The sequence below is a fragment of the Arachis hypogaea genome, chromosome 20 (assembly GCF_003086295.3).
Source record: "Arachis hypogaea cultivar Tifrunner chromosome 20, arahy.Tifrunner.gnm2.J5K5, whole genome shotgun sequence".
NCBI classification, from domain to species: Eukaryota; Viridiplantae; Streptophyta; class Magnoliopsida; order Fabales; family Fabaceae; genus Arachis; species Arachis hypogaea.
Window position 1 is genome coordinate 3784960 of NC_092055.1, and position 13517 is coordinate 3798476.

A 13517-nucleotide genomic window follows, 5' to 3' on the forward strand; every position below is an offset into this window, starting at 1 on the left:
GAGGAGGAGGGCAAGGCGGTGGTACTGAGAACATTGAGAGATACAGAGAGAGAGAGAGAAAGAAGGAAGGAGGAGAGATGATGGTAGTAGTGGTGGAGAGAAGGATAATTTGAAAATTTTTTTTAATTTTTTAGGATTTGAATAATTTTGCCTGCAAAAATCTATTTTTTATGGATACAAATGGTAAATTTTGTCTTCTATGGATAGATATGTCAGTGTTTTCAATTTTCGTGAGTAGAAATAGTAGTTTACGCTAAAGAATAATAATTATAGGTAAAAATAGTATTTTCATTTTGAAGGAAAAAAACACATGAAAAATTGTTTAATAACTGTGCCATGCATGTGATAATAAATTATTCAATAACTCGTATTATGCATGTGATAAGGTTGAAATTATAATTTTAAATTATTTTATTGAATTAATTTGAATTGTAATAATTTAATTAATAAAAAGGATAACATGTTATGCGTTCGTTTTTTCTCTATCTGATATTAACTGTATCAATTCTAATATAGTTATTAATCGTTTTTGTTAATCTATTTTCTTTTTCTAAATTTATGATTGAGATAACAATTATAAATATTAATAATTAAACAAATCACTATATTATAATTATTTATGTTTTATTCCCAAATTAAAAAACGTACTATTTCTTTTTTATTGAATGATTTTTTTATTTATGCTATCCCATATATTAATCGTTGGTTTTTTTCGGAGGATATACTTATTTATTTTGTTTACATAATTTTAAATTTTTTTTTTATTTAAGTATACATATATATTAAGTCACATCATATGTTAATTATTTTTTTATTTTTTGATTATAAATAATTTTTTGAGCCTATAATCATTCAATGATTTTGTTATTTCATTAATATCATCATATGCGTAATAATCTTCATAAATCATTTTCTTTATTTATATATATGTATATATTAATTGTTTAGTTAATAGTTTTCTTATTCTCAGAATATATTTATTTTGTTAAATAATTCTAAATATTTTCTTATTTAGTTTATACATATATTAATTATATGCAAATATATTTAAGTCGCATATATTAATTATTTTCTGATCATGATTATTTCTTTTTAACCTATAATCATTCAATAATTTTTTATTTTTTATTATTAATATTATCGTATGTGTAATCTTCATAAATTATAGTAATTTCTTTATATGTATACGTATATATTAATTATTTTTTTGTTATGATTATTTCCTTTAATATATATGGTTAATTTTTATTCTACAATCGTGCAATAATTTTTTATTTTTTATATTCATGTATATTCTCCAATCTCCATTCATATGTATGATTAATAATTTTTGTTTAAATAGTGATGTTTTAATTTTTCTTTTCTTTCATATATCTTCATATGTCAGCAAAAAAAAAAAAAAAACAAAATCACGTATTATGACTCTTTTTCTTTTACCACGCCTTAATTTTAATTAATCAATCTTGTGTCTATACTATATAATTAAACTTTTAATCACTCTAATCTATTGACGAATTATACTTTTCTTAATAATTGCATTACTAATCTGAAATACAAAAAAAAAGGCGATACATATATCCAAGAAAGAAAATAAACTTAAAAATTGGAAAAAAAAAAGAAATTTTATATTAAAAAATTTAAAAATAACATATCCAAGAAAAATAGTCGTAATATATAAATTGAGACAATAATTTAATTTTTTCTAAAATTAATTTAATCAAATACCAATATTAGAAATAAATTACTTAAATAATTTATTTTATCAAAGATAGGGAGACTCGAACCCGCGACCTCTTAGGTGAGTATAGGGAGACTGTCATTTGAACTATAACTCATTGGCTACTTAAATAATATTTAATCTATTCTAGTCCTTAGACACGTATAGATTAAAGTCATTCTCGTAACGACAATCAATTGAAACAACATCATAAGTTCGAATATTTAGAATTCGTACAAATTCAGACCCTCCCTTTATTAAATAAGCTTCATCATCCGCTATCCATGCAATGCGACAAGGTATAAAATTGTCACACCGAGAAACTAAACTGACCTTTATTCCCTTCAATGACATTGCATTGATGCAAAAGAAGGCCGGTAATTTCTGAAAAAAAAATCACAATATGTTATAAAATTATTTTAATTAGGAAAAGCTTAAAATAAGAAAATTTGAATATATTACCAATCGTTGAAATTGCATCTTTGAGTTTGACACGAATTTACCAAAACTAAATTTAAATTGAGAAAATTCAATCTCATTAAGTGCTCTACTTCAAAGATTCCGGGCAGACGTAAAAAGCGTGGAGGGGATAGAACTTGAACTTAGCCTACAAAGTTCCGTGTAAACAATTCCTCAATAAAAAATCGAGCTTCTCCCCATAAAACTAACTTTACCCACATTCCATTAGGTTGGTCATAATATGTGAGTAGATCCAACCATCCTTCGATAAAATAGAGTTTACTGCCTCTTCATTGGACGCTTACATCCATGTAATTAGAACTCAAATCAGTGAATACAACTTGAGATGGTATTTGATGGATGTGGTGCATTGAAAATAATTGTGGCAAAAAATAATCACACTAGAACATTAGATGAAAAGAATAAGTTGGCGTAAGAACAATGATTAAATTATCAAAAAGAATAATATAATAGAATGAGTATATAAAAAATTATAAATTGTACCTTAAAATGATCAATTTCGATGAAAAACAAAAAATATATTCTTATTCTATAAAGTCGTCAAGGAAGAATAATAAATTAAAAAAAATGAGTTGACTCTCAGATCTAGACTCACGAACCACAAAAAGATATTATATATAACCTTTATTAGAACAAAAATAATTGTATAAATTAGTTATTATTAAGTTAATTTTTTATTATTTACGTTATACATCATATATTTGCCATGATTAAATAAACCATTATCATATCATATACATTTTTATCATGATTAGAATTATAGATTTTTGTTTTAATTTTTTAAGGTAGATATCAATATCAACTTGTCGAAAATTACGATTAATTTAAAATTATATTACAATAATTAAAAATTAAAATTATTGACAATTAATATAATTATGTATTAAATGCTGATTTGATGTATAATTATAAAAAAAATTATTGACAATTATCATAATTATGTATTAAATGCTAATTTAATGTATAATGATTGACAATTAACATAATTATGTAAAAAATAAAACATAATAAGTAAAATTTGATGTATAATGACAGACAATATTTGACAATTATTTTAGCATTTAGTTATTGATATCTACTATTATTATTATTATTATTATTATTATTATTATTATTATTATTATTATTATTATTATAAATGTGTCACTATTAATGTAATAATTTATCACTAATAAAATTATGCATGTGTCACTATTAATGCAATAATTTATCACTAATAAAATTATTGCATAATGAATGAGAATTAAAATGGTATCAATCTATAATTAAAATGATTAAAAATATTTTTGATTGATAATTAGTTTAATAATGCATTAAATAATAATTTTATATAATTATAATAAAGGTATTTTTTAAATTAGTATAATTATATATTATTTATTAAATATTAATTATAATATAATTATAATATTATAATATAATTATAATAAAGATATTTTTTAAAAATAAATTTAGAAGAGAGAATAGTACTTTCATTTTGGAGGAAAAATGAATTCATGAAAAATTAATACCTCACTTTCATTGGTTGATAATGTATTAAATATTGATTTTATTTTATATAATTATAAAATAAAAATATTTTTTTAAATTAGTATAATCATGCATTATTTATTAAATACTAATTATAATAAAAATATTTTTTTAAAATAAATTTAAAAGAAAAAATAGTACTTTTATTTAAAAAAAAAATAAATTCACAAAAAATTGACACATCATTTTCATAAATTAAAAAAAATTAATTTTAATATATTAAATAGGTAAGTAATAAAAATTTTATTTTAATATATTAACGGTATAACTGTATAAGTAATAATTATTTTTTACATCACCGTATAAAAAATTATTCAAAAAATATAATTAATAAATGACTATGTAATTTACAATATCAGTATATAAAAATTAAACCCAATAAAATAAAAGCATAGTATTTATTATAATAAGACGTATATGTTTATTTGAACTGTCATTTCATAAATAGAAAATATAAAGTAATTAATAATAATTTATGTTTGGAGGTTCTTCTTTACCCTTACCCTTGTATATATATATATAGAGAGAGAGAGAGACACCATATATAGCCATAGGCACGGGCCAGTTCTATTTACAGCCACGTTGAGTTCTCTGTTTCTCTCTGTGTCTGTCTCATCAGGTTTTCAGATGGGTTTGAGGGTCCATTATTCTTCATTGTTGGTGTTGTGTGTGTTGTTGTTCCAAATACTTGTGCTTGTGCAGCAAGCAAAAGCAACAAAGTTCCAGAATGTGAGTGGGATAAGAAGACTAAGAGGGAGAAAATCAGTGGTAAGTGGTAGCGGTGGGTGCAACTTGTTCATAGGGAGTTGGGTGATAGACCCATCATTCCCACTCTATGACTCATCAAGCTGCCCCTTCATTGATCCTGAGTTTGATTGCCAGAAATATGGTAGACCTGATAAGCAGTACCTCAAATATGCTTGGAAGCCTGATTCTTGTTCCTTACCAAGGTACTATTATTCTTCCTGCATTTAATCTTGTGCATGTTTTTCACAAGTCCTATTGATTGTGTTTTGATGTAGGTTCGATGGGTTAGATTTTTTGAATAGATGGAGGGGTAAGAAGATAATGTTTGTGGGAGATTCACTGAGCTTGAACATGTGGGAATCACTCTCCTGTATGATTCACGCGTCGGTGCCGAATACCCAGACCACCTTTTTGAGGAAAGAAGCACTCTCCACTGTAATCTTCCAGGTTTTACTTTTTCTTTCAATTTCTTGAAGGGGGATAGTGAGGTAGTCGATTTCACGTAAAGTTATATGCGAGAGCCGTTAGATAGAAATTTGTTAAATTATCTAATCACTCACAACTATCAATTTCACGTTAAGTCCGTAAAATCCACCGCACATAAGTTTTTCTACCTTTTTTAAATATAGAAACGTTTTAGATGCATATAGAAACGTTTTAGATGCACTAGCAGCAATGAATATTTCAATAATCTTAATTGGTTGATTTTAATTAATATATATTATTATATATTTTTTATAATTGAGATAACAAATTAAAATTATTGACACTCCGGTAATATTTAGTACACTTAGAATTCATCCATAAATATATACCGCATTTACATCTACATATCTTTGTCTTCTTTCTCCTTTCCTATGCAAATCACCACTCTCTCTCTTCTCTCTCTTTCTCTCTGAATATCACCCTTCCCAATTTTGTCTTCATTTTAACCTCCCTTTTGTTTGTTTCTCCGTGTTGCTTTTTCTTTTATGATTCATTCCCTATTTTCCTTTTTTTTAAATGACGTGCATTCCCCATATTGCTTTTCTACCTTATTTTATTTTATTAAAAACTTCAATTTTGTATTTTTGTTTTTATAAAGGTCTTTCCAATTAGTAACGTGTTAATTAGTTTAAATCCATTAAATACTACAATATTTCGTTATAAAATATCAATGATTTTTCAATCTACTCAATTAAAGCATTTATTTTGTCAGGTTGTCATATTCAAAACTGTTCATTAATTAAGTTGGGTTTTGAGGGAGAGTTCCTAACCACAATCATCATAGAAACCTCCATCGTTTTGAGATAAAGCTTAATATAATTGATGAGCTAAACTTTAATGATAATAGACCTTTATCTTTGTAACCTAAATAATTATGCTCCTTTTCCATACTACACCTTGGGCATGAGAAGATTCCTTTTCATGGGCCAGGAGCAATCAAAGATTCAAAACAAATAATAACAGTAAAAACCAGAAAGTACTAGCTACTGACACAAATACCACAAATATTAAAAGCCAATGTTTTTATTACATTTCAATTAATATTACTCAAACTAATTTTTTTGTATTACACTATTACTAATATAGTCTAAAAATAGAAAAAGGACAAATTAAACAACTTACATACAAATTTTTTCATTGAAAGGAAGCCAAAATTCTACTCATTTTATTAGGAGAAAATTCGATTTGATTTGCACCTATAAATATAGTTTGTTTTGAGTTTACATTTTTAATTGAAGAATTTTTTTTATATAAACTCTCATTTTATTTTACTAGCTACCATGTTTTAGAAGGAAATAATAAATCTTTATTTTTCAAATTTCTTTCACATAATTTTTAAATAATATAATTTTCTTGTTATAACTGGCATTAAAAAATACAGTACATATTAAGTAATCACAAGCATAAAAAACAAAAGCAAAATAGAGGCCCTTCAAGTTGTTTAATAATGAAAATCAAAATAGAAAAATGAGATTTCAACACTTAATTGCATCATTTTCTGGCTTTGATCTAGAGGAGTTATCTCCATCGTTTGACAGGCTGTGAGGGAGACCATGCCAACCTGTGATTACAAGTTGGAGTCTCCCCCTCAATTATTTTTGCTTCTAATCTCATGGTTTATTCAGTATCAATCAAATAAAGAACATGGTACTGATCTACAAATATTATTTGCCATTTTATGTTATATTAAATAATGCCATTCGTAGCCTCTAGCATGTAATCAAATGTTAAAACTTAAAAGCTACAAAATGCATTATGCTTTTGATTATTGAAACTCGAATAAATTTCAGTCCTAAAATTAATTAGTCACCAAAAAAAAAAAAAAAAAAAAAATCATATAGTGGCTCTATGTGCAGAGCAGTGGATACTATGTTTGCCTACAAATTATATTAAAATAAACAAACAAAAAGTCCAAAGTTTGGTTAATCGGTTTTCCCATGTTCAATAAGCTAACTATTTCAACATTTTTCTCCATAAAATTATGTGGATTTAAAAACGTTTATGTCAAGATTCCCTTAATTCATAAATATATAATAATAGTAGTCTTACACAATATTGAAGACAAATTGTGCAGCAGAAAGTGATTGGATAGCATTATTAGTTTATTACACATTTTCCATTAAATAATTGATCTTGACAGAAGAGAGCATATTTGTAGCTTGATTAATTGATTGCTGTGTCCACGTGAATATAATATAATATAAATATATTTTACAAGAACAAGAATATAGAAATGTATAACCGAATGGATAAGTAATAAGTGAGTGCTAGTTGTTTAGCATTTATAATATGAAATTTAGATGAAATGAATCTGAGCCATTGAAGGGGGGGTTGGTGGTGCAGGACTACGGAGTAACCATACAGCTATACCGCACCCCATATTTGGTAGACATTGTTAAAGAAAACGTTGGGCGGGTTCTCACATTAGACTCCATTGTTGCTGGGAATGCATGGCAAGGAATGGACATGTTGGTTTTCAATTCCTGGCATTGGTGGACCCACACTGGAAAATCTCAAGGGTATACATATTTATATTCTTCAACTTCCACCATAACACTATATTTAGAGAAACAAGTATTGCTGGACAAGAGTACCCTAAGAATAATGAATGGGTGGTGATTAAAAGTCTTAGAAAGAGTCCAAAATGCATGTGGACAATAGTAATAAAAAGGTTTGCAATTTTGAGCTCTAATTTTGACTAATGTTGGTGTTTGACAGATGGGACTATATAAGAGATGGTCCCAATCTAGTTAAGGACATGGACCGTTTGGAGGCATACACTAAGGGTATGACCACTTGGGCTAGATGGGTTGATCAAAATGTTGATCCTACAAAAACTAAAGTCTTCTTTCAAGGCATTTCTCCCACTCACTATCAGTAAGTAACTCCTCCACTACTCTAACAGATTTTAACTCCCAGTAGTCTGAAATTTATGTATTTTCTTTGAACTCAAACAGAGGCAAGGAATGGAATGAACCAAAGAAAAGCTGTAGTGGAGAACTTGAACCATTGTCAGGGTCAACATATCCAGCAGGACTACCTCCTGCAACCAACATAGTGACCAAAATACTCAAGAACATGAATTCTCCGGTTTATCTACTTGACATCACACTCCTCTCTCAGCTCAGAAAAGATGCACACCCTTCTGCCTATAGTGGAGATCATGCAGGCAATGATTGCAGCCATTGGTGCCTCCCAGGCTTGCCTGATACCTGGAACCAGCTCCTATATGCAGCACTCAGCATGTGAACAAAACAGATCCTTACACCAGAATTTTCTTCTTGTTTGGCTCGTAGATACTGCCAAGGGCTGAAATCATATAAACTGTAACATTATACGATTCATGAAGGACAAGAAAATAATCTACAGATTTCAAGAACAGAATAGCTTTCTTAGAGTTATCAAAATTGTTTGCATATCAAGAAATGTACTTACGAGGCTATGTAAGAACTATGAACTAATTCACTGAATGATATTGAACTTTAGCATTTAAGTTAAATTTAATATGAGTGGTCATTTTCTTCACGGAATCAAATATAGCGACATGTTTGGGCTTGTATTTTCACAGAATCTACATCCCCGGGATACACGGAAGCATTGACAGAAACCTTTCAACCACCAAAATGAAGCTTAGAATGGAAGTTTGGTTGAGATTTGAGAAGCTCTGGTTATCAACACGTAGATAAAATAAAAAAGAACTTGATTGCAATATGCTAAAATACATAATTGTAGGACTACTACACTACAAGGTTAGAACAATGTATAACGTAAGATCACAAGTGTACTTATCATATCATCATCCAAAAGGGTGTCCTTTACTCATTTTGTATTCTTGTTCCAAATGAAAAATCTGAGATTTTATACGATTCTCTTAACACGTGGACTTAGCCTATTGGATGGTTTTGGTTCTTGGAAACATGTGACCAAACCCATAACATTTGGAAAATATAAAAATATCATAAAAACAGAACGTGTACCATGAATCTTAGAGCATCTTGAGAGCACGTCGATTGCATAGAAAAGGGAAGAAGACAAAGAGGAGGGTGGTCCGAGGGATGGGGCACGATACGAGGAACAAGACAATGTTTCATAATGGAGGAGGAAGACCGGAGGGATGGGTGAAGAGTCCTGGCAGAGAAGAAAACAGAGTCTTCCTCTTTTTCTTTGGACATACTTCAATGAGGCCTTCCTTCTTGGTCAGCATTGTTTGGGTTTTGGTCCACACTTCAGTGTTTCAACATGCTCTGGATAACAGGATTTTTACCTTGGGCCTCAGCCTGTTGATGGCCCAACTCAAAATATTATACTCATGACTAGACTTGAGAAACATGGCATGACAAAAAAAAAAAAAAGACTTGAGAAACAATGAAACATGGTGATGTGAATAGGAAAGGTACATATTGTGAGTCTTCACTCTTCACTATCAATTAGTTTTTATTTTATTAATTTTTTAAAATTTAAATTGGAAAAAAATAAATTTATAGTATACAAATTTAGTTAATGGTTAATGGTTATCACTTTTTAAACTATACAAATTTGTAAAGTAACAAGCGCTGCCGATTAGTACATGCACGTGATAGTTAAGTGGAAGGGCTATGAATGAATGAGTCATTTAAAGAAGTGGGTTTGGTTTGGAGGGAATTCACAACTACTAGAGCAGATATAAGCGAGAGGAAACAAATTGGTTTTTTCAGTGTCTTTGTTTCCCAATTAATATTAATGGATGGCATTCTATTGACAAAACAAAATGTCACTATCTTTACAGCAATTGGCTGAAGCTGAGTTTGGTCGATCATCACTAACATGTTGCAGACCTGCAAAGGAATTTCTGTTGCTGAACGTGGCCTGACCTTGCTTTATCTCTCAATTCTTGGAATGCTCTCATTGTCTCCACATCGAAACCTCCAGCAAACTGCCAAACACAGAGATGGCATGATCCTCAATATTATTACTTTCTCTCGGTTTTGGAATTCTTGCCTATTTTGTATTATGTTCCAACATATATATTTTGGAGGATTTACCTGGTGTACCCGGAAGGCGAATCTTACACCTTGGACAATGAGCTCTTCTTCTTCAGGACCACCGCCAACTGTCTCAAGCTCAGCCGAGACTCTCTTCATGTACTTCATTGCCAGTTTCACAGATGCCAGCTTTATCTACGTAATCACAGAAATAAGTTAAAAGTACAATCAAATGAATGAGATCATAATTAACATTAACTAATTAGCCAACCTCTTAGAATTTACTACATCAGACAATCTACTATAGTACTACCCTAAGCGTGTGAAATATGATTGGGTTATGCTTCCTCCTAGCTAGTGTACGATTTTAATACTACCAAGGCATTAATTAAAAGGGAGAAGCAGACAAGCAGATAGATTTTAGAGATCCGGGAGAGTTCACATGTGTGCATGCAGATATGCAGGGGTGCACAGATAAACAAAAGTAAAAAGTCTAACCATTACTTTGTCATTTTGCACCTAGATTAGATTCTAGTAATACACAATAACATAACTTTACCTAGACAAATGCTTTGGTTCCAACCTCGACATAACTAGACAAATTAAAAATATACTTGGAGACCAACACTAACATTTAATAACCAACACTTGAAGACAATTGTCTAGAAATTCGTAAGATATACTATTATTTCAGTTGATATTTGGTTATTGCTGAAGCTATATATGTAGATATAGATAAAATAAAATGAAGCATGTGCAACCGTGCAAGATGGTCATTGGATCACGGGAATTACCTGACTCACAAAGCCACTATCAAGCATCCAATGAAGTGGTATCCGGAAGAGTTTGTATCTATTTGTTGCTGACTCCCTCATCCTTGAGATATTGTAAACCCCGTGCTCCAACCTGCCAAACACAAGACAAGATTAGTGTTGTCGTTATATTGTCAAGTTGGGGAAGAGTTCGAGAATGGAAACATACTTATCAAAGAGAGCTTGCATCTTTTTCAGAGCTGGACCACACGGCTGCCTTGGATCATCCCGGAACGATGAAGCCTCGCGTTCCAGCTTCTTTAGATCACAGTATCCGAACGCAGCCTCGCGCAAAGCATCCGCCTTTTGCTCCGGCCATTCGAAGTGTTTCAGCACTGCTCGTTCATCCACCTGAACCCCAAATCACACAAAATCAAAGTCATTCAAAACAACTATCTTCTCTGTTAATAATAAAATTAAGGTAATGATAGTCGTGTTACCAAATAAGAGAGCTCATCGTCTAGCCATTTAACAAAAAGAACAACATCTTCAATATCTGCAAATGCTGCTTCCTCTACTTCTTTAATTAAGCACCGGATAAAATCTGCTTGGGTCTCCACATCGGTTTTTATCTGATAACAAATTAATTATGATTCATGATTGACTAGTTGAAGTCGATTAGGGTCCAAAAGTAAACTTGACTAGGTGAATTTCACAGTAAATTTAGCGAAAAATGAAAAAAAAAAAAAAAAAACAGAGAGTAGTTACCGCGAGCAAGTGAGAAGAGCGGTTCTCGATCTCACCAATCATGTCACGTGCATTTGCTGGAGCCGGCACTGCCTCCACGATTCCGTTGGAGCTGCATTCGCGTCGAGAGGGTTGCGATGGTTCTCTCCTCATCAACGTGTGGTAAAATTCTACCACCTCTGGCACCCTCGTCACTTTCGCGGTGACAGCTCTACTCCCCTTAGGAGGCGGCGGAGGAGGTGGTGGAGCAGTTTTGGACGACATTGAACCAGCAGCCTTCGGCGGGGGCGGGGGCGGAGGAGGCCCTAGTTTCGGAGGTTGCTGAATCGGTTGCTCTGTTCCCGCATTATGATTGTCCGAGGTGGAAGAATGAGGGGAAGCAGTCAAGGGCGAATGCGGTGACGAAGACGACGATCGTCTCGGTGGCGGTTTGGGAACACGTGGCTGACGTGATGTGACGGCATTGGTGAAAGTGTCAGGGAGTTCCTCGGAGTGTTTTTCACTTGCCGGCACTTGTGGTTTAAAATCCTCAAGAACAGCAGCAGCAGCGCTACATTCTAGAAGCTGCTTCTGGTTCCCGCTTCCTTGATCGGACGACACCGTTTTCTTCAGAGTCTTGTTCAGAAATTTATGGAACCTGTGAGAAGAAGAGAGATCGTGGTCATTTGCATGTTCGGAGGCAGTCTTCTTGAGCTCAGCTATCTCATCCTCCAATGCTTTGGTCTTGCACTCATTCTCTCTCTTCTCTTGCTCGCTTCGGAGCCTGAGTTCATGGAGCTCCTTGGCCAACCTCTGATTCTCAGCCTGGAGGTCTTGGATTGTGTTGGCTTGGCAGAGAATCTCAGCGTCCCTGGAAACGATGTCATTCTCGAGGAGGGGGACAATGGCGGCAGTCTGCTTGAGGAGCTTGTGCTCCAGGAGCTGAGTCTTGAGGCGGGACTCCCGGTCGCGGAGGTCGTCGACGAGGCGGAGAAGCTCCGCGACGTCCGGTGGGCGGGGTTGGACTTGAGCGGAGGAGCGTGGGAAGTAAGCGCCGAGGGCGCGCGTGAAGGAGGATTTGGAGGGTGAAGGAGGAGGGTGGGAGGGAGAAGGAGACTTGTGGAAGGGCATTGGAAGCTTGACCTTGCCAGCTACCATTATTGAGTTTGGATTACGGTTGTTTGGTTTGTAATGTCATAAAGAAAAGTGTTTGGAACTTAACGAGGTGGTCTCTGTCTGGGACTCTGTCTGGGAGTGCCAGTGGCAGCGACGCTGTGGTTATGTTATGGGCTAGCATTAGCAACTACCAAGTACCAAGCAATGCAAGAGATGCAAAATGTACAATCAACCCAACCATAAATCATCACATCTTAGTAAATAACTAAATAATAAAAGAAATGTTTAGCGTTATTAAAATTTATTATTTTTTGTCATTATTTAATTATTAATTTAATTTTTAATATAATTTATTTAGTTTAATAATTTAATAATATATTTTATTTTATATTTTTAAATATTAATTATTTAAAATAATAAATTTTGATGACTATCTAATATTTATCAAATAATAATTCAACAAAAAAAGAACACTGGGTAACTAATTTTTTATTTTTATTATTTCACTTAAATAAGTTTTTAATCTTATAAAATACCTAAAACAGGCTCTTCTTTAAGTAATTTTATGACATTGAATTTACTGATGAGTAACTAGAATATTTTCACAGCAAGAATTCTAAAATCAATAAGAAGCTATATAAACAAAATTTGATCTCAACCTAAAATATTAATTACATGAAAAATATTTACTTTAGATTTCTTTTTTCTTCTTATAGTTACTCAATATTGTTTGAGAAATGAGAAAAGAGATCACATGTTAACGCCTTAACGTTTGTCCTGGAACGAGCTGAGGTGGACTCGATCTAGTTGTAGTTTCTCCTCCAATTGCCACATTCTACGACAGATCGAGCATCCAACGTGGTGGTTGTTACTATTGGGTGGAGAATCGTTTGTTTGCTGTTATGTACATCAAAAGTGATTTTGGGTCGACATTATTGGAGCTCTAGACTCTGGGGATGCTAATGCTATTCATAACGAATCTTGTGATTTTCAGGAAGAACT

At 31.8% G+C, this 13517-nt stretch overlaps 2 protein-coding genes across 3 annotated transcripts; one reads left to right on the forward strand and one right to left on the reverse strand.

The window, feature by feature from the left end:
* Nucleotides 1-4154: 4154 nt before the first annotated feature.
* Nucleotides 4155-8459, forward strand: LOC112784244 (protein trichome birefringence-like 38). 2 transcript variants are annotated; one of them, XM_025827398.2, is made up of 5 exons: nt 4155-4677; nt 4750-4921; nt 7304-7479; nt 7679-7837; nt 7918-8459. In XM_025827398.2, the coding sequence occupies exons 1-5, from the start codon at nt 4355-4357 to the stop codon at nt 8207-8209; spliced, it is 1122 nt and encodes a 373-aa protein (XP_025683183.1). In that variant the 5' UTR covers nt 4155-4354; the 3' UTR covers nt 8210-8459. The 2 variants fall into 2 exon arrangements, with proteins under 2 accessions (XP_025683183.1, XP_025683184.1); XM_025827399.2 differs by having other exon boundaries at nt 4246-4677; nt 4750-4909.
* A 1081-nt stretch (nt 8460-9540) lies between these two features.
* On the reverse strand, nt 9541-12756 carry LOC112784245 (protein INCREASED PETAL GROWTH ANISOTROPY 1). The gene is made up of 6 exons (XM_025827400.3): nt 11442-12756; nt 11174-11305; nt 10903-11084; nt 10716-10827; nt 9982-10116; nt 9541-9872 (listed from the first exon to the last, which is right to left on the reverse strand). The coding sequence occupies exons 1-6, from the start codon at nt 12555-12557 to the stop codon at nt 9759-9761; spliced, it is 1791 nt and encodes a 596-aa protein (XP_025683185.1). The 5' UTR covers nt 12558-12756; the 3' UTR covers nt 9541-9758.
* Nucleotides 12757-13517: the final 761 nt, after the last annotated feature.